Source organism: Crinia signifera, chromosome 1 (assembly GCF_055691185.1).
Source record: "Crinia signifera chromosome 1, ASM5569118v1, whole genome shotgun sequence".
In the NCBI taxonomy this organism is placed as follows: Eukaryota; Metazoa; Chordata; class Amphibia; order Anura; family Myobatrachidae; genus Crinia; species Crinia signifera.
This window is the reverse complement of record NC_139217.1, coordinates 471,843,977-471,871,633: the sequence shown is the minus strand read 5'-3', so window position 1 is coordinate 471,871,633 and position 27,657 is coordinate 471,843,977. Positions and strand designations below refer to the sequence as shown.

At 52.3% G+C, this 27,657-nt stretch overlaps 1 protein-coding gene across 3 annotated transcripts; it reads right to left on the bottom strand.

Moving 5' to 3' along the window:
- On the bottom strand, window positions 1–27,634 carry PIGO (phosphatidylinositol glycan anchor biosynthesis class O). Of its 3 annotated transcripts, none has more exons than XM_083155414.1 (11): window positions 27,480–27,634; window positions 22,795–23,291; window positions 21,741–21,884; window positions 21,213–21,336; window positions 20,804–20,963; window positions 10,749–10,928; window positions 8,115–9,687; window positions 5,504–5,707; window positions 950–1,155; window positions 790–860; window positions 1–690 (listed from the first exon to the last, which is right to left on the bottom strand). In XM_083155414.1, exons 2-11 carry the CDS (start codon window positions 23,279–23,281, stop codon window positions 561–563), a joined length of 3,279 nt encoding a protein of 1,092 aa, XP_083011540.1. In that variant the 5' UTR covers window positions 23,282–23,291; window positions 27,480–27,634; the 3' UTR covers window positions 1–560. The 3 variants fall into 3 exon arrangements, with proteins under 3 accessions (XP_083011540.1, XP_083011539.1, XP_083011541.1); XM_083155413.1 differs by having other exon boundaries at window positions 22,795–23,316; window positions 27,480–27,564; XM_083155415.1 differs by lacking the exons at window positions 1–690; window positions 790–860 and having other exon boundaries at window positions 965–1,159; window positions 22,795–23,316; window positions 27,480–27,567.
- Window positions 27,635–27,657: the final 23 nt, after the last annotated feature.

Genomic DNA, 27,657 nt, shown 5'->3' with positions numbered 1-27,657 from the left:
TTAAGAAAATCATATTAGTTTTTAATTCATGAAGAACAAGCTCCACATTCACACATTGAACAATTCATTCCTTAGTTACCCCTGCGGCCAGCTACGCAATGTGCGCAGCGCACCGCAGTGTGCTGCATCCCCGGTTTGGCAGTAACATTTTGCTTCTTTTCTCAGTATTGTGCATTTCTTCTGACCTAGAATGTAATAGATTATTTCCTATAGTTTACACAGTCCGGTACAGTACAGTAAACGTTGTGGAGAGTCACAGCGGTTGTACTAGAACCTTAAGGAGATTTCCTATTTCATGCATATAGCGCACCGGAACTGCAATAATCAGTTACATCCAACAGCCGGAACGGTTACAGATGCCGCACATGAGCATATAGTCCGCCACAAGCCTTTAGTCTTCCACCGGCTGCAGGTTTATCACCAGACACTGGGTTGTGGATTACGCTGTAGCACATGTTCCGGCAGCTGGGTAGAACGGTTCTTGAGGCACTGAGTGAATTCTGAGCAGCATTTTTGTTGGCTGGTTGATCCGGAATATAGAGGATTAGGACACTCCAGCGCTACCTGGTCTTCTGGTTAATGAGGTTCTTGAACCAGTCACTGACTGTACAATCGACTCTGAAGATCAGCGCTATCCCAAAGAGGAGGAAGATGCTGCTGATGGCAAAACCCAGCGCTTCAAACAGGAACCTGGGGGGTGGGCAGGAGACCAGAGAGATTAGGGATCAGTCTACAACCAATGAAAGGACACGGCAACATCTCCTGGTTATAAAACTATCCTTCACTTACTTTGGTGCAAACACTTTCCAGACCATTAGATGGCGACGCAGGATCATGGCAGCGCAGACGCAGGACAGGAGCTGTCGGGAGGTATAGTGGAGTGAATAAATCAGGTGTGTAATGGGAATGAAGCTCAGCGTATGGGAGCACGGGGCAGTGGTCAGAATACCTGAACTCCCTGGATGAAGAGGTACTTGGTCCCGAGCTGCAGTAGAGCCCTGTAGAACTTGTCTGGGTTCTCCCTCAGCCTCATCTCCATCATGGGCAGGTCATCCTCGCCTGTCTCACCCTCCCGGCTCTCCCCCTTTGTCTTCTTCTTCCGGCTTGTGGGGGCTTCACACAGAAACGGCCAAAGCAGTAACAGACAGGATCCGGCTTCCTCAGGGGAGAACACAGAACTTCATTACAACAGTGACATACAGAAGAATCTATCCAGACCACAACCACCTACTACTCCCCCGATCTGTACTCCACCTGCCCTGACCATGGCCACCTACTACTCCTCCTCATCTGTACTCCGCCTAGTCAGACAACAAGCCCCTACTACTCCCCCCCCCCCATCTGTACTCCGCCTGCCCTGACCACTGCCACCTACTACTCCCCCCATCTGTACTCTGCCTGCCCTGACCAAGGCCACCTACTACTCCTCATCTGTACTCTGCCTGCCCTGACCAAGGCCACCTACTACTCCTCATCTGTACTCTGCCTGCCCTGACCACGGCCACCTACTACTCCCCCCATCTGTACTCCGCCTGCCCTGACCACGGCCACCTACTACTCCTCAACTGTACTCTGCCTGCCCTGACCACGGCCACCTACTACTCCCCCCATCTGTACTCCGCCTGCCCTGACCACCTACTACTCCCCCCATCTGTACTCCACATGCCCTGACCATGACCACCTACTACTCCTCCTCATCTGTACTCCGCCTAGTCAGACAAGCAGCCCCTACTACTCCCCCCCCCCATCTGTACTCCGCCTGCCCTGACCACGGCCACCTACTACTCCCCCCATCTGTACTCTGCCTGCCCTGACCAAGGCCACCTACTACTCCCCCCATCTGTACTCCGCCTGCCCTGACCATGGCCACCTACTACTCCTCATCTGTACTCCGCCTAGTCAGACAACAAGCCACTACTACCCCCCCCCCCATCTGTACTCCGCCTGCCCTGACCACTGCCACCTACTACTCCTCAACTGTACTCTGCCTGCCCTGACCACGGCCACCTACTACTCCCCCCATCTGTACTCCGCCTGCCCTGACCACCTACTACTCCCCCCATCTGTACTCCACCTGCCCTGACCATGGCCACCTACTACTCCCCCCATCTGTACTCCGCCTGCCCTGACCACGGCCACCTACTACTCCTCAACTGTACTCTGCCTGCCCTGACCACGGCCACCTACTACTCCCCCCATCTGTACTCCGCCTGCCCTGACCACGGCCACCTACTACTCCTCAACTGTACTCTGCCTGCCCTGACCACAGCCACCTACTACTCCCCCCATCTGTACTCCGCCTGCCCTGACCACCTACTACTCCCCCCATCTGTACTCCACCTGCCCTGACCATGGCCACCTACTACTCCCCCCCCATCTGTACCCCGCCTGCCCTGACCATGGCCACCTACTACGCCCCCCCATCTGTACAAGGCCTGCCCTGACCATGGCCACCTACTACTCCTCAACTGTACTCCACCTGCCCTGACCATGGCCACCTACTACTCCCCCCCCCCCTCCTCAACTGTACTCCGCCTGCCCTGACCACGGCCACCTACTACTCCCCCCATCTGTACTCCGCCTGCCCTGACCACGGCCACCTACTACTCCTCAACTGTACTCTGCCTGCCCTGACCACAGCCACCTACTACTCCCCCCATCTGTACTCCGCCTGCCCTGACCACCTACTACTCCCCCCATCTGTACTCCACCTGCCCTGACCATGGCCACCTACTACTCCCCCCCCCATCTGTACCCCGCCTGCCCTGACCATGGCCACCTACTACGCCCCCCCATCTGTACAAGGCCTGCCCTGACCATGGCCACCTACTACTCCTCAACTGTACTCCACCTGCCCTGACCATGGCCACCTACTACTCCCCCCCCCCCCTCCTCAACTGTACTCCGCCTGCCCTGACCACGGCCACCTACTACTCCTCAACTGTACTCCGCCTGCCCTGACCACGGCCACCTACTACTCCTCAACTGTACTCCGCCTGCCCTGACCACGGCCACCTACTACTCCTCAACTGTACTCCGCCTGCCCTGACCACGGCCACCTACTACTCCTCAACTGTACTCCGCCTGCCCTGACCACGGTCACCTACTACTCCCATCTGTACTCTGCCTGCCCTGACCATGGCAACCTACTACTCCTCAACTGTACTCCGCCTGCCCTGACCACGGCCACCTACTACTCCCATCTGTACTCCGCCTGCCCTGACCACGGCCACCTACTACTCCTCAACTGTACTCTGCCTGCCCTGACCACAGCCACCTACTACTCCCCCCATCTGTACTCCGCCTGCCCTGACCACCTACTACTCCCCCCATCTGTACTCCACCTGCCCTGACCATGGCCACCTACTACTCCCCCCCCATCTGTACCCCGCCTGCCCTGACCATGGCCACCTACTACGCCCCCCCATCTGTACAAGGCCTGCCCTGACCATGGCCACCTACTACTCCTCAACTGTACTCCACCTGCCCTGACCATGGCCACCTACTACTCCCCCCCCCCCCTCCTCAACTGTACTCCGCCTGCCCTGACCACGGCCACCTACTACTCCCCCCATCTGTACTCCGCCTGCCCTGACCACGGCCACCTACTACTCCTCAACTGTACTCCGCCTGCCCTGACCACGGCCACCTACTACTCCTCAACTGTACTCCGCCTGCCCTGACCACGGCCACCTACTACTCCTCAACTGTACTCCGCCTGCCCTGACCACGGCCACCTACTACTCCTCAACTGTACTCCGCCTGCCCTGACCACGGTCACCTACTACTCCCATCTGTACTCTGCCTGCCCTGACCATGGCAACCTACTACTCCTCAACTGTACTCCGCCTGCCCTGACCACGGCCACCTACTACTCCCATCTGTACTCTCCCTGCCCTGACAATGGCCACCTACTACTCCCCCCATCTGTACTCCGCCTGCCCTGACCATGGCCACCTACTACTCCTCAACTGTACTCTGCCTGCCCTGACCACGGCCACCTACTACTCCCCCCATCTGTACTCCGCCTGCCCTGACCATGGCCACCTACTACTCCCCCCATCTGTACTCCGCCTGCCCTGACCATGGCCACCTACTACTCCCCCCATCTGTACTCCGCCTGCCCTGACCATGGCCACCTACTACTCCCCCCATCTGTACTCCGCCTGCCCTGACCACGGCCACCTACTACTCCCCCCATCTGTACTCTGCCTGCCCTGACCAAGGCCACCTACTACTCCCCCCATCTGTACTCCGCCTGCCCTGACCACTGCCACCTACTACTCCTCATCTGTACTCCGCCTAGTCAGACAACAAGCCACTACTACTCCCCCCCCCCATCTGTACTCCGCCTGCCCTGACCATGGCCATCTACTACTCCCCCCATCTGTACTCCGCCTGCCCTGACCACTGCCACCTACTACTCCTCATCTGTACTCCGCCTAGTCAGACAACAAGCCACTACTACTCCCCCCCCCATCTGTACTCCGCCTGCCCTGACCACGGCCACCTACTACTCCTCAACTGTACTCTGCCTGCCCTGACCACGGCCACCTACTACTCCCCCCATCTGTACTCCGCCTGCCCTGACCACCTACTACTCCCCCCATCTGTACTCCACCTGCCCTGACCATGGCCACCTACTACTCCCCCCATCTGTACTCCGCCTGCCCTGACCACGGCCACCTACTACTCCTCAACTGTACTCTGCCTGCCCTGACCACGGCCACCTACTACTCCCCCCATCTGTACTCCGCCTGCCCTGACCACGGCCACCTACTACTCCTCAACTGTACTCCGCCTGCCCTGACCACGGCCACCTACTACTCCCATCTGTACTCTGCCTGCCCTGACCATGGCAACCTACTACTCCTCAACTGTACTCCGCCTGCCCTGACCACGGCCACCTACTACTCCTCAACTGTACTCCGCCTGCCCTGACCACGGCCACCTACTACTCCTCAACTGTACGCCACCTGCCCTGACCACGGTCACCTACTACTCCCATCTGTACCCTCCCTGCCCTGACAATGGCCACCTACTACTCCCCCCATCTGTACACCGCCTGCCCTGAGCACGGCCACCTACTCCCCTCCCCAACTGTACTCCGCCTGCCCTGACCACGGCCTCCTACTACTCCCCCCAAACTGTACTCTGCCTACCCTGCCCTTGGGGACAAAAACTCTCCTCCCACACTTTCTAGAGTACTGTCCCCCTCACTCTCCTTTTGCATCTAAACTACTGTCTACACTAATTATTATCCCCACCACTATGCTCAAATATCACAGGACTGAGGCTGATTAGCCAGCATGTTGTATGAGGATACCAGGGATAACCCCATCTGTATAATAAGCCGAGATGGGGGAGATACCAGTGGCACGCATACTGCACATATTGCAGTCCCAGGTCTTATTATTGGGAGAAGGCACCATGCATTACAGTAACATATATAGCACAATACAGAAAGGAAAGTGATACAGAACCTGGTCACAGCCATTGTTACCTGAGAAGAGGATGTTAGAGGAGAAGGTATTGGCTGCCACAAGGAGAGCCGGGACCACATTGCCTGTATGTCCATCTTGGAACCCTACGAATGCCGCATTCCAGTGGATGGCTGGGAAGACTGGCTGGTGACCGGTGGAGTAGAAGCTCTGGGTGGCAATGAGTGCCCACGCTATAACGGCGTACCACGGTACATAAAACATATCTGCCGGTAAAAAACAACATACAAGATAACACTGAGCCATTTGTATTTGTACATCTCTTTATGAGAAAATCAATAATTGTTAGTAATGAAGTAATATTAATTTGTTAAGAAGGAGAAATTGCAAAACAAGTTTGGCATTCAAATAAAACTCCTTTTCTTTAACGTTCTTTTCATTTGCTTATTGAGGTGTTTTCACGTCAAATGACAGTGATGCTCCGGCTGAGTGCAGCCATCTTGCAGGATGACCCGTAGGCAGTGCCGGCTGAGTGCAGCCATCTTGCAGGATGACCCGTAGGCAGTGCCAGCTGAGTGCAGCCATCTTGCTGGATGACCCGTAGGCAGTGCCGGCTGAGTGCAGCCATCTTGCAGGATGCCCCGTAGGCAGTTCCGGCTGAGTGCAGCCATCTTGCTGGATGCCCCGTAGGCAGTGCCGGCTGAGTGCAGCCATCTTGCTGGATGCCCCGTAGGCAGTTCCGTCTGAGTGCAGCCATATTGCTGGATGCCCCGTAGGCAGTGCCGGCTGAGTGCAGCCATCTTGCTGGATGCCCCGTAGGCAGTGCCGGCTGAGTGCAGCCATATTGCTGGATGCCCCGTAGGCAGTTCCGTCTGAGTGCAGCCATATTGCTGGATGCCCCGTAGGCTGTGCCAGCTGAGAGCAGCCACCTTGCTGGATGACCGGTAGGCAGTGCCGGCTGAGAGCAGCCATCTTGCTGGATGCCCCGTAGGCTGTGCCAGCTGAGAGCAGCCACCTTGCTGGATGACCGGTAGGCAGTGCCGGCTGAGAGCAGCCATCTTGCTGGATGCCCCGTAGGCAGTGCCGGCTGAGTGCAGCCATATTGCTGGATGCCCCGTAGGCAGTTCCGTCTGAGTGCAGCCATATTGCTGGATGCCCCGTAGGCTAAGCTGAGAGCAGCCACCTTGCTGGATGACCGGTAGGCAGTGCCGGCTGAGAGCAGCCATCTTGCTGGATGCCCCGTAGGCTGTGCCGGCTGAGAGCAGCCATCTTGCTGGATGCCCCGTAGGCTGTGCCAGCTGAGAGCAGCCATCTTGCTGGATGACCGGTAGGTGGTGCCGGCTGAAATAACTGAACTGGTTTCCTCCCTACAACAGCGGTCAAGTCTAACACCGGCTCCCATTTACCTATATTATATGTAGAATATGGACCGCAGTTGTCCTAGGAGCCATTTAATGATACAGCCACTCGGTGGAACAAGCAATCAGTCTGACACTGACTGCTCCTTGTTTCAGCAATTACTGGAAAACCTGGCGCTGCTGGTAAATCGGTATATTCTGGCCGGGGTCACTGTACAGCCATACACATAAATGGCACTTATGTGAGCACAACGCAGCAGGACATTAATCTACAATACAATGATTTGTACAACATCCTGGTGTTACCACGGCGAAAGGCCAAATGTTCACAGTACAAAACTTCCGCTGGGTTCTCTAATTTTATTATTAAAAAGGAAAAAGCCAGAATATTGTTTAAGTCATCTGAAGATTCTTACAGTAGACCAGTGGTTCCCAAACTGTGCGCCGTGGCTCCCTGGGGTGCCTCGGGACACATGCAGGGGTGCCTTGGGTTGGTGGTTCAGGACCAACTCAAATTATTAATGGTTCATTATTTATGAGCAAAACCAGTGCTTGGTGGCTGCCAATCATAAAATGTGTACAAACAGAAGCAAATCCTGTCCTTTACCACATAACTGACCTTAAGAATTGCATATAAACCCAGTCTAATTATTTTATTTTTGGCTTAGGGGTGCCGTGAAAAAATTCTGATACTCCAGGGTGCCGTGATTCAAAAAAGATTGGGAACCCCTGCAGTAGACAATAATACAAATACTGGGTTCTGCGCATCATGTACATAATCTCTGGGACACAAATTTTGTAAAATAAACGTATTAAAAAAAAAACTCAGTATTTACGTAGAGCTCCGGCGCTCGATAAAATATATTACTTTGATCCCGGTATCCAGTCCAACATGGAATTAGCATGTACAAATATACTTTCAATGGAGGGACGGCAATCGGAGATTTGCCACTATAATACATGTATTAAAATGTTATCGCGTAACTCAACATTGCCAAGCTTAAACCACTGTCTTCAGGACAAACACCGTCATTTTATTTTGGTGCATGACATGTTTGTCCTGAAGACAGTGGTTTGAGCTTGGCAATGTTGACTTAGATTTACATTACAAATGTATTAAAGTTCCTGAGTGCTGTGGACACCTGACCAGCAGGGGTGCTGCGCCTCATCTGCCGAATGCGACAGAGACCTCCATTAAACCAATCATTCAATGCAGTGCAGCTTACATTATAATACACTGTAACCGTCATTCTAATGCGATTTACCAGCTGCCATTCATTTCTCTTCTCCCCTGTGGATACAAGTATGTACTCACCAGTTCCATCAGCATAGAGGTTCGACACGTTTCCGTGGATGTGCAGGACAACGTAAGCCTCCAGAATCAGGAGCAGGAACGCTGGGGTCATTCTCTCACTGTGCAGTAATATCAGAACCAAGGTGAGGAGCGTCAGGGTGAGGACCACCGCGGCTGAGTACACACTGCCCAGCCCGTAGGCCTCAACCGATGTCCCTTTCTTTCCGTCCGCCGCCTCACCTCCCTGCTGGAGCCGGCTCTTCAGCGAGCGCTGCATCTTCCGGTAGATCTGTGGGATGATGTGCTGCAGTTCAGCCTGAGAACCAGGGGCTCCCCGGTAGGTGGTTACTGTGCTGTCCGCATTGGGGTCCCGGCTCCTCTTCATAAAAACGGTCATAGGGTTCCAAAGTACCAACAGCAGGCCAAGCCCGGAGAAGACGTAAATAACCCGGGGGCAGGCCACGAGGGCCAGATGCGTGAGTTCTCGTAGGTTGGCCAGGCTGTCTTCCGTCCCTGAGCTAAGGGCCCAGAAGCAGGAGATTCCCAGTGCAATAAGTGGGAACCCCCAGCGTACATACAGCACCGGTGGGGAGGGGCTGTTGAGGTTTCCGTAATGCTGCAGCCACTTCCTGACAAGAAAGATGATAACCCCAAGACACATGACGCAGCAGACATAGGAGAAGTTCTTAATCTGAAGGTCTTGTACACTAGATAGAGGGGTCAGGAATGGGGACGGCTGACAGTCTGGGCTCTCCTCCCGGCAGTTATGAAAGAATCCAGAGAGGCGGGTGCAGACCCCCAAGGCCAGCAGCAGCCACAATAGCCGAGATCCGTCCTTCCTGTACACCGGGGAAGCAGATGGTTTCAGGGACTCGCCCCCTAGTGGGGTTAGAGTGGGGAGTGTTAGCTTGCCGTCCCAGTGTAGTTTCACCACCGTCCACATGAGCAGAGATGTGAGGAAGAAAGGCGCCACTTTCCCCTCTGCCACCACGAAGCTGTCTGAGAACAGGACGCAGCAGCGGAAGAAAAGCACAGCGCAGGGTCCGGAGAGTAAGGCGGACGTGGGATGGGACCACCACCTCAGCTGCACTGACGTCCTTTTTCTGAACACGTAGAAGAAGCTCATCTGAGAGACCGCACAGGCTGAAGCGCAGAGAGAAACGACATCTAGCTCAACCACAGAAGTCCACACACCCAGGCCGAGCGTGGCCAACACCGACGCAGGTAAGGCGAGGGGGTATCCCAGCAAATCCCTGCAGGACACGTTCAAGGTTGGTGCCATCTCCGCGATCATATAACTGAGGAAACAGGACACGGACAGGAGGAGGCAGCCGATGATCATGCGCAGCGGGTGGAAGCGGGCCCAGGTCTCCATGCACATGTCCCTGGCTTGGCGGAGGTAGAGCTTCGGACGTTGTATGAACCGCTGCAGACGGGCCTCCATCTCTGCGCCGGACGCAGTGCGCAGGTCCCACTCCGACATAAGCTGCTCGTACTCCGATTTCACCGAGGAGAAGAGATCTTCTAGGACCCGCATCTTCTCCGGGGGAAGGTCCCCTGCAGCCTGGGAGTAGGAGACCAGGTAACGAGCCACCTGCGAGAGAGGGAAGGCAGCTGTCGGTCATCCATATTATTATTTATATGGTGCCACAAGGGTTCCGCAGCGCCTAACAATACATAAGTGAGCAGAAAGTTACAGTACAAGGCAATTTAGGACAAGTACAAGACAGATCCATCAGGGGACAGGACACTGAAGCAATTATTAGGGTGGCAAAGATCTATATATTACAAGTAAAGCACATGAGGAGAGAGGGTCCTGCTCGTGACGGCTTACATTGTAAAGGGGAGGGGCAGACAGACAGGAGTGACACAGAAAGGGTAGAAGTGACCATAGACAGAAGGTTAGGATGAGAGATGGCTCGGTCTAATGAAGTGGGTCTTAAGAGCCCATTTAAAGTTTTGTAGGGTGGTGGAGAGTCTGATAGGGAGGGGTAGAGAATTACAGAGATAAACGGCCAAAATCTTGGGGAGGAATTCACCAGTTGACAGGAGAGGTGACGTGCATTTGTGGAGCGGAGAGGGTGGGTGGGAGTGTGAAGAGAGACCAGGTCAGATATGTAGGTGGGAGAGGACTGGGTGATGGCTTTGTAAGTGAGGAGCATGAATTGTATTCAGGGTTGAAAGAGATGGGAAGTGGATGTAGTGCATGTGGAGAGGAAGATGAGCCGGGCAGCAGCTCAGCAGATGTCAGGGAGGCCACATAGGATGAGATTACATTAGTCCACGGCTGGGCAACACCGGCCCTCCAGATGTTGATGAACTACACATCCCAGCATGCCTTGCATCAGCTTCAGCATGGCCACATAGCAAAACTAATGCAAAGCATCCTGGGATGTGTAGTTCATTAACATCTGGAGGGCCGGTGTTGCCCAACTCTGCATTAGTCCAATCTGGAGATGACCAGTGAGTGGATGAGGCACATTGTAGCATCCTGTTTGAGATAGGGTCTGATCCTGGGAAGGAGTGGACTGTGAGAGATGCTGAATGTGTGGTTTAAAGGAGAGAAAGGAATCAAGAGTAACGCCGAGGCCACGCACTACATACATATCATCAGCTGGGGTGGATGTATACAGAACAAGGGAACCTACACCGCACCTGCTGGGCGTTCAGCTGATACGCCTGGGCCTTTGTACGAAGAGCCGATAACTTATCTTCATCCGCAGACCACCAGAAGAGGTCGTCCATCACAGCCCCCAGGTTACTGTATGGGATGGGGATTCCCAGCAGCAGGGAAAGGCTCGGCACCAAATTCACCTGAGGGACGGCTGCAGGGGCCTAAAGGAACAACACTATTATATATATGTGTGTGTACATGTACAATCCCCAAATACACCCGGCCATTGCACAGCCCATAGACTCAGATATACACCCGGCCATACCACAGCCCATAGACTCAGATATACACCCGGCCATTCCACAGCCTATAGACTCAGATATACACCCGGCCATTCCACAGCCTATAGACTCAGATATACACCCGGCCATTCCACAGCCTATATACTCAGATATACACCCAGCCATTCCACAGCCTATAGACTCAGATATACACCCAGCCATTGCACAGCCTATAGACTCAGATATACACCCGACCATTCCACAGCCTATAGACTCAGATATACACCCGGCCATTCCACAGCCTATAGACTCAGATATACACCCGGCCATTCCACAGCCTATAGACTCAGATATACACCCGGCCATTCCACAGCCTATAGACTCAGATATACACCCGGCCATTCCACAGCCCATATACTCAGATATACACCCGGCCATACCACAGCCCATAGACTCAGATATACACCCGGCCATTCCACAGCCCATAGCCTCAGATATACACCCGACCATTCCACAGCCTATAGACTCAGATATACACCCGACCATTCCACAGCCCATATACTCAGATATACACCCGGCCATTCCACAGCCTATAGACTCAGATATACACCCGGCCATTCCACAGCCTATAGACTCAGATATACACCCGGCCATTCCACAGCCCATATACTCAGATATACACCCCGCCATACCACAGCCCATAGACTCAGATATACACCCGGCCATACCACAGCCCATAGACTCAGATATACACCCGGCCATTCCACAGCCCATAGCCTCAGATATACACCCGACCATTCCACAGCCTATAGACTCAGATATACACCCGACCATTCCACAGCCCATATACTCAGATATACACCTGGCCATTCCACAGCCTATAGACTCAGATATACACCCGACCATTCCACAGCCCATAGACTCAGATATACACCCGGCCATTCCACAGCCTATAGACTCAGATATACACCCGGCCATTCCACAGCCCATATACTCAGATATACACCCCGCCATACCACAGCCCATAGACTCAGATATACACCCGGCCATTCCACAGCCTATAGACTCAGATATACACCCGACCATGCAACAGCCCATAGCCTCAGATATACACCCGGCCATTCCACAGCCTTTAGACTCAGATATACACCCGGCCATTGCACAGCCCACAGACTCCGATATACACCCGGCCATTCCACAGCCTATAGACTCAGATATACACCCGACCATACCACAGCCCATAGACTCAGATATACACCCGGCCATACCACAGCCCACAGACTCAGATATACACCCGGCCATTGCACAGCCCATATACTCAGATATACACCCGGCCATTCCACAGCCCATAGACCTAGATATACACCCGGCCATACCACAGCTCATATACTCAGATATACACCCGACCATTCCACAGCCCATAGACTCAGATATACACCCGGCCATTCCACAGCCCATAGACCTAGATATACACCCGGCCATACCACAGCTCATATACTCAGATATACACCCGGCCATTGCACAGCCCATAGCCTCAGATATACACCCGACCATTCCACAGCCCATATACTCAGATATACACCCGGCCATTCCACAGCCCATAGCCTCAGATATACACCCGACCATTCCACAGCCCATAGACTCAGATATACACCCAGCCATACCACAGACCATAGCCTCAGATATACACCCGGCCATACCACAGCCCATAGACCCAGATATACACCCGGCCATTCCACAGCCTATATACTCAGATATACACCCGACCATTCCACAGCCCATAGACCCAGATATACACCCGGCCATTCCACAGCCCATAGAATCAGATATACACCCGGCCATTCCACAGCCCATAGCCTCAGATATACACCCGACCATTCCACAGCCTATATACTCAGATATACACCCGACCATACCACAGCCCATAGAATCAGATATACACCCGGCCATTCCACAGCCCATAGCCTCAGATATACACCCGGCCATTCCACAGCCCATAGACTCAGATACACACCCGGCCATACCACAGCCCATAGACTCAGATATACACCCGGCCATACCACAGCCCATATACTCAGATATACACCCGACCATACCACAGCCCATAGAATCAGATATACACCCGGCCATTCCACAGCCCATAGCCTCAGATATACACCCGGCCATTCCACAGCCCATAGACTCAGATATACACCCGACCATTCCACAGCCTATATACTCAGATACACACCCGGACATTCCACAGCCCATAGACTCAGATATACACCCGTTCTTACCACAGCCCATAGACTCAGATATACACCCGGTCTTACCACAGCCCATAGACTCAGATATACACCCGGCCATTGCACAGCCCATAGACCTAGATATACACCCGGCCATACCACAGCTCATATACTCAGATATACACCCGGCCATTGCACAGCCCATAGCCTCAGATATACACCCGACCATTCCACAGCCCATATACTCAGATATACACCCGGCCATTCCACAGCCCATAGCCTCAGATATACACCCGACCATTCCACAGCCCATATACCCAGATATACACCCGGCCATTCCACAGCCCATAGACTCAGATACACACCCGGCCATACCACAGCCCATAGACTCAGATATACACCCAGCCATACCACAGACCATAGCCTCAGATATACACCCGGCCATACCACAGCCCATAGACCCAGATATACACCCGGCCATTCCACAGCCTATATACTCAGATATACACCCGACCATTCCACAGCCCATAGACCCAGATATACACCCGGCCATTCCACAGCCCATAGACTCAGATATACACCCGGCCATACCACAGCCCATAGACTCAGATATACACCCGGCCATTCCACAGCCTATAGACTCAGATATACACCCGACCATACCACAGCCCATAGACTCAGATATACACCCGGCCATACCACAGCCCATATACTCAGATATACACCCGGCCATTCCACAGCCCATAGACCTAGATATACACCCGGCCATACCACAGCTCATATACTCAGATATACACCCGGCCATTGCACAGCCCATAGCCTCAGATATACACCCGACCATTCCACAGCCCATATACTCAGATATACACCCGGCCATTCCACAGCCCATAGCCTCAGATATACACCCGACCATTCCACAGCCCATAGACTCAGATACACACCCGGCCATACCACAGCCCATAGACTCAGATATACACCCAGCCATACCACAGACCATAGCCTCAGATATACACCCGGCCATACCACAGCCCATAGACCCAGATATACACCCGGCCATTCCACAGCCTATATACTCAGATATACACCCGACCATTCCACAGCCCATAGACCCAGATATACACCCGGCCATTCCACAGCCCATAGAATCAGATATACACCCGGCCATTCCACAGACCATAGCCTCAGATATACACCCGACCATTCCACAGCCTATATACTCAGATATACACCTGACCATACCACAGCCCATAGAATCAGATATACACCCGGCCATACCACAGCCCATAGAATCAGATATACACCCGGCCATTCCACAGCCCATAGCCTCAGATATACACCCGACCATTCCACAGCCTATAGACTCAGATATACACCCGACCATTCCACAGCCCATATACTCAGATATACACCCGGCCATTCCACAGCCTATAGACTCAGATATACACCCGGCCATTCCACAGCCTATAGACTCAGATATACACCCGGCCATTCCACAGCCCATAGACTCAGATATACACCCGGCCATACCACAGCCCATAGACTCAGATATACACCCGGCCATTCCACAGCCTATAGACTCAGATATACACCCGACCATACCACAGCCCATAGACTCAGATATACACCCGGCCATACCACAGCCCACAGACTCAGATATACACCCGGCCATTGCACAGCCCATATACTCAGATATACACCCGGCCATTCCACAGCCCATAGACCTAGATATACACCCGGCCATACCACAGCTCATATACTCAGATATACACCCGGCCATTGCACAGCCCATAGCCTCAGATATACACCCGACCATTCCACAGCCCATATACTCAGATATACACCCGGCCATTCCACAGCCCATAGCCTCAGATATACACCCGACCATTCCACAGCCCATAGACTCAGATACACACCCGGCCATACCACAGCCCATAGACTCAGATATACACCCAGCCATACCACAGACCATAGCCTCAGATATACACCCGGCCATACCACAGCCCATAGACCCAGATATACACCCGGCCATTCCACAGCCTATATACTCAGATATACACCCGACCATTCCACAGCCCATAGACCCAGATATACACCCGGCCATTCCACAGCCCATAGAATCAGATATACACCCGGCCATTCCACAGACCATAGCCTCAGATATACACCCGACCATTCCACAGCCTATATACTCAGATATACACCCGACCATACCACAGCCCATAGAATCAGATATATACCCGGCCATTCCACAGCCCATAGCCTCAGATATACACCCGGCCATTCCACAGCCCATAGACTCAGATACACACCCGGCCATACCACAGCCCATAGACTCAGATATACACCCGGCCATACCACAGCCCATATACTCAGATATACACCCGACCATACCACAGCCTATATACTCAGATACACACCCGGCCATTCCACAGCCCATAGACTCAGATATACACCCGGTCTTACCACAGCCCATAGACTCAGATATACACCCGGTCTTACCACAGCCCATAGACTCAGATATACACCCGGCCATACCACAGCCCATAGACTCAGATATACACCCGGCCATACCACAGCCCATAGAATCAGACATACACCCGGCCATACCACAGCCCATAGCCTAAGATATACACCCAGCCATACCACAGCCCATAGCCTCAGACATACACCCGGCATTACCACAGACCATAGCCTCAGATATACACCCGGCCATACCACAGCCCATAGAATAAGACATACACCCGGCCATACCACAGCCCATAGACTCAGATATACACCCGGCCATACCACAGCCCATAGACCCAGATATACACCCGGCCATACCACAGCCTCAGATATACACCCAGCCATACCACAGACCATAGCCTCAGATATACACCCAGCCATACCACAGCCCATAGAATCAGACATACACCCGGCCATACCACAGCCCATAGAATCAGATATACACCCGGCCATACCACAGCCCATAGCCTCAGACATACAGTACACCCGGCCTTACCACAGACCATAGCCTCAGATATACACCCAGCCATACCACAGCCCATAGACTCAGATATACACCCAGCCATACCACAGACCATATTTTATTTATTAACAGTTTTTTATATAGCGCAGCATATTCCGTTGCGCTTTACAAAGGGGACAGTGATACAACAAAACAGGGTATTTACAGACAGTCAAAATGTAGGAGGGCCCTGCTCGCAAGCTTACAATCATAGCCTCAGATATACACCCAGCCATACCACAGACCATAGCCTCAGATATACACCCGGCCTTACCACAGCCCATAGCCTCAGATATACACCCGGCCATACCACAGCCCATAGCCTCAGATGGGTTGGGATCATTTGGTCTATTGCATTATGGTAGAAAGTCATTAGGTCGAATCCATTAGGTCGACATGCTAAAAGGTCGACATGATTCTAGGTCGACATGGGAAAAGGTCGACATGATTCTAGGTCGAAAGGTCATTAGTTCGACAGGTCATTAGTTCGACAAGGTCATTAGTTCGACATTGTCTATGTCGACATTCACAAGGTCGACATGGGGTTTTTCACTGTTTTTTTACCTGAATGTCAACACAGTCGACATGGACACAGTTTAAAGTGCACTGCATCCCCTCGCATCGCTCGCTGCGCTCGCAATGCGTCGGGCACGGTGCCTCGCTACGCTCGGCACACTATTTTATTCTCCCACCACGCCCTAGTGGATGGTAGGGCATGAAATACCGCCTGTCGGCACATGTTGGCTCAAAAAACAGTGAAAAACTCCATGTCGACCTTGTGAATGTCGACATAGACCATGTCGAACTAATGACCTTGTCGAACTAATGACCTGTCGAACTAATGACCTTTCGAACTAATGACCTTTCGAACTAGAATCATGTCGACCTTTTCCCATGTCGACCTAGAGTCATGTCGACCTTTTAGCATGTCGACCTAATGGATTCGACCTAATGACTTTCTACCATAATGCAGTAGACCAAATGACCGCATCCCCCTCAGATATACACCCGGCCATACCACAGCCCATAGAATCAGACATACACCCGGCCATACCACAGCCCATAGCCTCAGATACACACCCGGCCATACCACAGACCATAGCCTCAGATATACACCCGGCCATTCCACAGCCCATAGACTCAGATATACACCCGACCATACCACAGCCCATAGAATCAGATATACACCCGGCCATTCCACAGCCCATAGCCTCAGATATACACCCGGCCATTCCACAGCCCATAGACTCAGATACACACCCGGCCATACCACAGCCCATAGACTCAGATATACACCCGGCCATACCACAGCCCATAGACTCAGATATACACCCGACCATTCCACAGCCTATATACTCAGATACACACCCGGCCATTCCACAGCCCATAGACTCAGATATACACCCGGTCTTACCACAGCCCATAGACTCAGATATACACCCGGTCTTACCACAGCCCATAGACTCAGATATACACCCGGCCATACCACAGCCCATAGACTCAGATATACACCCGGCCATACCACAGCCCATAGAATCAGACATACACCCGGCCATACCACAGCCCATAGCCTAAGATATACACCCAGCCATACCACAGCCCATAGCCTCAGACATACACCCGGCATTACCACAGACCATAGCCTCAGATATACACCCGGCCATACCACAGCCCATAGAATAAGACATACACCCGGCCATACCACAGCCCATAGACTCAGATATACACCCGGCCATACCACAGCCCATAGACCCAGATATACACCCGGCCATACCACAGCCTCAGATATACACCCAGCCATACCACAGACCATAGCCTCAGATATACACCCAGCCATACCACAGCCCATAGAATCAGACATACACCCGGCCATACCACAGCCCATAGAATCAGATATACACCCGGCCTTACCACAGACCATAGCCTCAGATATACACCCAGCCATACCACAGCCCATAGACTCAGATATACACCCAGCCATACCACAGACCATATTTTATTTATTAACAGTTTTTTATATAGCGCAGCATATTCCGTTGCGCTTTACAAAGGGGACAGTGATACAACAAAACAGGGTATTTACAGACAGTCAAAATGTAGGAGGGCCCTGCTCGCAAGCTTACAATCATAGCCTCAGATATACACCCAGCCATACCACAGACCATAGCCTCAGATATACACCCGGCCTTACCACAGCCCATAGCCTCAGATATACACCCGGCCATACCACAGCCCATAGCCTCAGATGGGTTGGGATCATTTGGTCTATTGCATTATGGTAGAAAGTCATTAGGTCGAATCCATTAGGTCGACATGCTAAAAGGTCGACATGATTCTAGGTCGACATGGGAAAAGGTCGACATGATTCTAGGTCGAAAGGTCATTAGTTCGACAGGTCATTAGTTCGACAAGGTCATTAGTTCGACATTGTCTATGTCGACATTCACAAGGTCGACATGGGGTTTTTCACTGTTTTTTTACCTGAATGTCAACACAGTCGACATGGACACAGTTTAAAGTGCACTGCATCCCCTCGCATCGCTCGCTGCGCTCGCAATGCGTCGGGCAAGGTGCCTCGCTACGCTCGGCACACTATTTTATTCTCCCACCACGCCCTAGTGGATGGTAGGGCATGAAATACCGCCTGTCGGCACATGTTGGCTCAAAAAACAGTGAAAAACTCCATGTCGACCTTGTGAATGTCGACATAGACCATGTCGAACTAATGACCTTTCGAACTAATGACCTTTCGAACTAGAATCATGTCGACCTTTTCCCATGTCGACCTAGAGTCATGTCGACCTTTTAGCATGTCGACCTAATGGATTCGACCTAATGACTTTCTACCATAATGCAGTAGACCAAATGACCGCATCCCCCTCAGATATACACCCGGCCATACCACAGCCCATAGAATCAGACATACACCCGGCCATACCACAGCCCATAGAATCAGACATACACCCGGCCATACCACAGCCCATAGCCTCAGATATACACCCGGCCATACCACAGACCATAGCCTCAGATATACACCCGGCCATTCCACAGCCCATAGACTCAGATATACACCCAGCCATACCACAGCCCATAGACTCAGATATACACCCAGCCATATCACAGACCATATTTTATTTATTAACAGTTTTTTATATAGCGCAGCATATTCCGTTGCGCTTTACAAAGGGGACAGTGATACAACAAAACAGGGTATTTACAGACAGTCAAAATGTAGGAGGGCCCTGCTCGCAAGCTTACAATCATAGCCTCAGATATACACCCAGCCATACCACAGACCATAGCCTCAGATATACACCCGGCCTTACCACAGCCCATAGCCTCAGATATACACCCGGCCATACCACTGCCCATAGCCTCAGATACACACCCGGCCATACCACAGCCCATAGAATCAGACATACACCCGGCCATACCACAGCCCATATAGCCTCAGATATACTCCCGGCCATACCACAGACCATAGCCTCAGATATACACCCGGCCATTCCACAGCCCATAGACTCAGATATACACCCGACCATTCCACAGCCCATAGCCTCAGACATACACCCGGCCTTACCACATACCATAGCCTCAGATATACACCCGGCCATACCACAGCCCATAGAATAAGACATACACCCGGCAATACCACAGCCCATAGACTCAGATATACACCCAGCCATACCACAGCCCATAGACTCAGATATACACCCGGCAATACCACAGCCCATAGACTCAGATATACACCCGGCCATACCACAGCCCATAGACTCAGATATACACCCGGCCATACCACAGCCCATAGACTCAGATATACACCCGGCCATACCACAGCCCATAGACTCAGATATACACCCGGCCATACCACAGCCCATAGACTCAGATACACACCCAGCAATACCACAGCCCATAGACTCAGATATACACCCGGCCATACCACAGCCCATAGACTCAGATATACACCCGGCCATACCACAGCCCATAGACTCATATATACATCCGGCCATACCACAGCCCATAGACCCAGATATACACCCGGCCATACCACAGCCCACAGCCTCAGATATACACCCGGCCATACCACAGCCCATAGATTCAGATATACACCCGGCCATACCACAGCCCATAGATTCAGATATACACCCGGCCATACCACAGCCCATATAGCCTCAGATATACACCCGGCCATACCACAGACCATAGCCTCAGATATACACCCGGCCATACCACAGCCCATAGACTCAGATACACACCCAGCAATACCACAGCCCATAGACTCAGATATACACCCGGCCATACCACAGCCCATAGACTCAGATATACACCCGGCCATACCACAGCCCATAGACTCAGATATACACCCGGCCATACCACAGACCATAGCCTCAGATATACACCCGGCCACGTCACACCTCATAGGCACATGTGCCACATCCTGGTTCCCTCATATAAATACCCAGCTGTGCTACAAGCCTGGTACCATCAGACAGACACCCAGCCATGCTACAACCCTGGTACACTCATACAAACCCACAGTACTGTAACACAGGAGACGGATGTCCCCACCCCTGCAGCAGTACCGTATGGAGCTGGTCCATAAACAGCGGGGTCTTGCTGTACAAGAAGAGCGCTGCAGTCACTTCATTCTCGCTGTCGCCTCCGTGGTCACCAGTGTCTGTCATACCGTGGTCTCCAGCCACCACCAGCAGGGTCTTATCATCCAGATGCTCTACGAGTGAGCTGTGGGCCAATAAACAAAGGACATTCTACCTTACTCCTTGTTTGTAACACAACACTTTACATTAACTCATTGTTGCTGTAAAACTACAGAGTAATAAACATTACAGATGATTTGTCACATGAGATTACGGATCTCTAACTGGGGGATTTGGTGAGTACTAGGTGATTATTAATGACGTCCACAGCGCTGGAAGCTGGTCACATAAGCAGTCACAAATGTGCACAACAGAAGCAGCAAGGCGCACTCACCGGATCATGTGATTCATCTGCATCAGCTTCTTGGCGGTCTCTGGGTGGTCCGGGCCGTGTTTATGTCCACAATGATCAACCCCAAGGAAGTGGGCAACCAGGACGTCCCAGTCCCCCCCATCCACTGAGAGAAGAGAAGAGCTGGTGGTTAGGATGCAGTATAGAGGGGTATATACTGTAGCCGCAGCAGATGCATCATTTAGGGAAGCGCTACTCCGTGAAGACGAATCAAAGCAGTATCCAGACGTGTGAACGATACGCCCTATTTACCGATACACCCCAATTTGTTCCTTTGTAAGGACGGAAATGTTACTATTTTCTGCCTTTTCCTTTCATATTAAATATCACAATTACTGCATGTATCAGAGTACACCCAGTTATGAACCAATAGTAATTTCACCCCATAAAAGGGCAGAAGCATATCCAGCATTACCCTGCCTGACCCTCACGTCTCCTGGCTCTGTCCACAGTGGAAGCTCTTCAGTAGATCTGACCTGGACAAGTCTCTGCAGGAGGTCAGACCCTTACCTGTAGGATGCAGGTGCTGCAAGATCCCATCGTCCACGGTGTGCAGGTCCTTTACGTTGAAGGACGGGAAGAAGTAGGACTTGTGGAAGTGTTTGGGGAACAGCCCATCCCAGGTGTCATCTCCCATAAACACGACTCTCTTCCCTGCAAACGGCAATGTACGGTCAGTGCACAGAGTGTATTCTAGGTCAGAGGAAGTTCCATTCACACTAACGATATTATATACCATATGGACAGAAGGTGGTATTCTGTTTCCAGCTCCCTGTTCTGTTACTACGGGGAGAACGCCGATTATCCGGCGTTGTCGGTTCCAGCACTGAGCCAGTTTACAGATTATGCTGGATACATCAGTGGTGTCAACAACATGCAGGGAGCCCCATCATCCAAGTCTCCGCAGTGCAACCCCCCCCCCCTGCATCCAGACACCCTTCTAAGCCCTGCACAGCCCCTTCTACATCTACACCCACCCAAATCCTTACTGCCCCCTGGGTGATACATAGAAATATAGGAGTCTGCTGGTCTTCTTCCTTAAGGCAAATATTAGTGGTGAGATGAGATAAGAAACTATCTAGTCTGACCTAAATACATATATATAGTGTTCCCGCTAGGTTGTTTTAGCGGGGCGCTGCGCCCTGCCCGATTTTTAAAGGGCAAAATGCGCCCTGCCCCTCTCGCAGCACCCCGCTAAAACAGCCTCACGGCGAAGCCCAGCCCGGTGCTTCCCCGGCAGCACAGTGGCTTCGGAGGGGCCGGGCCTTTGATGACGGTGGCGGCCCGGGCACGCCCCAGCTGTGACGTCGGTGTGCCCGGTCCGCCCCCCGGCGCCCTCCCCGCTGTCACTCCTAGAGTGAACACTTCATACACACTGCCACACTACAGTTCAGTTTAATGGAGTATATTAACCAAAACCGGGGCAGCCGCAGGAAACCTACACAAGTACGGGGAGAAAATACAAACTCCCCACAGTTATGGCCATGGTGGGAATTGAACCCATTACACCGTCCACACTGCCATCCTAGGATTCCTGTAAGGGGATCACGTTTTCCACACTCACCGCTCTGCACCAGTTGGTGGATCAGGTTGTCTTCTTGAATGGCGTAGCTGGCAAAGTTACTGCCCACGTCCACGAAGGTTGGCAATGAACCGGTGGTGAAGCCCTTAATCCTCTGCATGGTGGTGGTGGGGGGGTCGGCGCGGAATGGGTAGAGTCTGGCATGCCGTGGCTGAGATGTGGTGAGCTGGTGAATCACTTCCATCTTGTTCTGGTATGGCTTTGGGTTGGCGATTCCCGGGTCATACTTGGCGAAGTCATATTTCAAAGCATCAATAATGATGATGACAGCCTTATCGAACCTCTGCGGAAACCAACAGGAAGTGGCCTCAGGACTCCTCAGAGGCTCCAGGGATGGAGGCTCAGAACACTGACTTTGGTTGTTCAGCTCAATTCTCATGAGAAGGAAGCCGCTCATGAAGAGCCAGATGCTGGAATAATACAGGACGGAAAGCCAGGCCAGGAAAAGTAGCACAGCCCCCTTCTTCATCCTGGGAGATCTAATGGGGAATCGGTACAACGGACCTGGTTACAGAGGATACAGATAACACTGCAGTACTACACTAGGCTATATGTGTTATGGCGGGCTGACCTACACAGGAGTAATGAGGCCTCATGACTGTGGTACAAATAACTGTGACAGGCACTGACTTGTCACAGGCAGCCCAGACTCAGACCCTGAGACTTGTGGCCACTCTGGACTACTGTTGTACACAGATGGAACCGTAGCACGTGGCCAGATGAATGTACAGAACTATGGGTTCACTCCTAACACTGAAAGGAAGCGGTCACTTCTGGAGGTGACTCTGCCGCACCACACAGTCAATCCCTGTGTGCACAGGAGGGTGAGAATAACAGGAAAGGTTGGAGATTAGCACGTGGAGATAACTTGGGTGACCTTGTACAGCTCAATAACAATAGTTACAGGGGCTGCTAATGAGGAGAAATGCTAAGAGAGGAGGGGGGGGTGTCCGGGCTTTAAAGCAGACATTCAGCAGCAGGGGAGAGGGAGGCTCCGGGCTGTAGAACCCGTGCTGTCATCTAGATTGAAGCAGGGAGGGAAGTGTCTTTTCACTGCCGCCCTCTGTCCTCCCATCGCGTCTGCCCCTTCCTGTGACCCCGGCTGCTGCTACTACACTGGGGGTTGGACTGGAGGAGGTCCACAGCGCCGGAGAGGAGGTACCCGGAGTTCTATAGATATATCGGATCTGAAACATCGTGGGTGCTAAAAAGCGCCCATGATGGCTCAGATTCCGATATATCATATGTTCAGCAGGTCCGACCACCTGATCCAATCTGATGAGCACGGGAACGCGCATCAGATTGGATCAGATGTCACAAACATGCGATTTTGGGCAGATTTCACCCGATTTATCGGCCCAAAGTGCCGAAATTGGGTGAAATCGGCCCAAAATCGCATAGTGTATGGGGGCCTTAAGTGTTCATTACCTAAGCACCAGAATATCAGAAAGCACAGATTACCCCACATGGTATCTCAGGGGCCATGGAGTTCCTGACAGGTGTGACTATATGTAGCTCAGGAACCAAGCAGGCAATGCACCTTAAACTGTGCCCAACACCTGGGACCCTCCAAACTGATGTTATTTATGCTGGACGGGAGTACCAAATTATACAGGTGAGGTATACAGGGAGGATATACGGGGTTATTCTAGTTCACTCGCAAAGTCACAATCACTCTCTAAAGGACAAAACCATGTGCACTGCAGGTGGGGCTGATGTAACGTGCAGAGAGAGAGAAGCCCTGTACACACGCTTCAATTTTTGGCTATTTTCGATTAGATTTTGCTTATAGAAGCAATATCGAATCCACATCGAATGGTTTTTAGGACACTCTGCATTCGATTCGATGCGCGCTCCCGTTTTCTCAAAATCGAACAGAAAAATCTACTGTGCAGCCAATGAAATATCGAATTTGATCCAGTAAATCGAATGTGTAGAATGTACCATGAATGTAAATCGAATTCGATATTGAATGCAAAAGTACAGATCTAATGCCAGATCTAATAGAAAATCGAATCTAACATCAAATCTAAAGCAAAAAGAAGTGTCTGTACAGGGCTTTAGATTTGGGTGGGTTTTGTACCTCAAACTAATATCTATATTGCAGTTTAAAAATAAAGCAGACAGTATTTACCCTGCACAGAAACAATAAAACACCCACATCTAATGGTGTGTACACACTTGTACAATGTGCATGAGATTTTGACTATATAGTCAAAATCTCATCTGGATCGCATGCAGATTGCACAGGTTTTAACCCTTGCGATCCCCAAGCCCGCTCCCGTATCGCTGCCAGAAAGTCTTTACATCTGCCCCACCTGCAGTACATATGGTTTTGTCCATTAGAGAGTGATTGTGCCTTTGCGAGTGAACCAGAATAAGCCCCATAGACCAAGCATGTTCAACCTTGGCCCCTAAACTGTTGAGAAACTATACATCCCAGAATGCCTTGCAATAGTTTAAGCATTCCCTAATAGCAAAACTCTGGCAAGGCATGATGGGACTTGTAGTTTCCCAACAGCTGGCGGTTGGAAATGCCTGATATAGACTATAGGTGAGGTACAGAGGAGGCCGTACAGAACACAGGGGATGTACAGAGGAGGCCGTACAGTAAAACGGGGAGGTACAGAGGAGGGCGTATACCGTTGGCTACGTGCTATACAGGTGAGGTATACCGGGGCCTACGCACTATACAGGTGAGGTATACCGGGGACTACGCTTCATACATGTGAGGTATACCGGGGGCTATGCAGTATACAGGTGAGGTATACCGGGAGCTACGCGCTATACAGGTGAGGTATACCGGGGGCTACGCACTATACAGGTGAGGTATACTGAGGGCTTTGCAGTATACAGGTGAGGTACACCGGGAGCTACGCGCTATACAGGGCGTTATACACTTTATAGGTAAGGTATAAAGCATACAGGTGAGGCATACAGGGGATATCCATTAAACAGGTGAAGTTTCCTAGGGTTATATAGTAATAGTATACAGGTGAGTTATACTGGGGGCTACGCGCCATACAGGTGAGGTACACTGGGGGCTACGCGCCATACAGGTGAGGTACACTGCGGGCTATGCGCCATACAGGTGAGGTACCCTGGGGGCTACGCGCCATACAGGTGAGGTACCCTGGGGGCTACGCGCCATACAGGTGAGGTACCCTGGGGGCTACGCGCCATACAGGTGAGGTACCCTGGGGCTACGCGCCATACAGGTGAGGTACCCTGGGGCTACGCGCCATACAGGTGAGGTACACTGGGGGCTACGCGCCATACAGGTGAGGTACACTGGGGGCTACGCGCCATACAGGTGAGGTACACTGGGGGCTACGCGCCATACAGGTGAGGTACACTGGGGGCTACGCGCCATACAGGTGAGGTACACTGGGGGCTACGCGCCACACAGGTGAGGTATACTGCGGGCTACGCACCATACAGGTGAGGTATACTGCGGGCTACGCACCATACAGGTGAAGTATACTGCGGGCTACGCACCATACAGGTGAAGTACACTGCGGACTACGCACCATACAAGTGAGGTACACTGCGGGCTACGCACCATACAGGTGAGGTATACTGCGGGCTACGCGCCATACAGGTGAGGTATACTGCGGGCTACACGCCATACAGGTGCGGTATACTGCGGGCTACGCACCATACAGGTGAAGTATACTGCGGGCTACGCACCATACAGGTGAAGTACACTGCGGGCTACGCACCATACAGGTGAGGTACACTGCGAGCTACGCACCATACAGGTGAGGTACACTGCGGGCTACGCACCATACAGGGGAGGTATACTGCGGGCTACGCACCATACAGGTGATGTATACTGCGGGCTACGCACCATACAGGTGAGGTATACTGCGGGCTACGCACCATACAGGTGAGGTATACTGCGGGCTACGCACCATACAGGTGAGGTATACTGCGGGCTACGCACCATACAGGTGAGGTACACTGCGGGCTACGCACCATACAGGTGAGGTACACTGCGGGCTACGCACCATACAGGTGAGGTACACTGCGGGCTACGCACCATACAGGTGAGGTACACTGCGGGCTACGCACCATACAGGTGAGGTACACTGCGGGCTACGCACCATACAGGTGAGGTATACTGCGGGCTACGCACCATACAGGTGAGGTATACTGCGGGCTATGCACCATACAGGTGAGGTATACTGCGGGCTATGCACCATACAGGTGAGGTATACTGCGGGCTATGCACCATACAGGTGAGGTATACTGCGGGCTATGCACCATACAGGTGAGGTATACTGCGGGCTATGCACCATACAGGTGAGGTATACTGCAGGCTACGCACCATACAGGTGAGATATACTGCGGGCTACGCACCATACAGGTGAGGTATACTGCGGGCTACGCACCATACAGGTGAGGTATACTGCGGGCTACGCACCATACAGGTGAGGTATACTGCGGGCTACGCACCATACAGGTGAGGTATACTGCGGGCTACGCACCATACAGGTGAGGTATACTGCGGGCTACGCACCATACAGGTGAGGTATACTGCGGGCTATGCACCATACAGGTGAGGTATACTGCGGGCTATGCACCATACCTCATAGTGGGGGTGAGGTATACGTGGGGGGAGGGGGGGCTATACATATAGCACAATACAATGAATGTATACACACCTGGGCAGCTCTCAGTCCTCACATTGATTCTGAATTTCTGAGGTCGGGAGGACCCGGAAGAACAGACCAAAGTCACCAGGGTAACGGCACCATAGAGAGGGAGCAGAGAAACCATAGAGAGGACGGCCGCTTGCTGTCACCTACTGGCCGCCTGCGGTACTGCGCCTTGGCTAGCAGC

Bases quoted from the DNA above. Each gene is read 5' to 3' on its own strand.
- PIGO (XM_083155414.1), bottom strand. From the start codon at position 23,281: ATGAAGAAGGGGGCTGTGCTACTTTTCCTGGCCTGGCTTTCCGTCCTG. The intron at 21,337-21,740 runs GTAAGGGTCTGA...CTCTTCTCTCAG, and splicing joins GCAGCACCTGCATCCTACAG to TGGATGGGGGGGACTGGGAC. The intron at 9,688-10,748 runs GTGCGGTGTAGG...CCTCTCTCGCAG, and splicing joins ATCAGCTGAACGCCCAGCAG to GTGGCTCGTTACCTGGTCTC.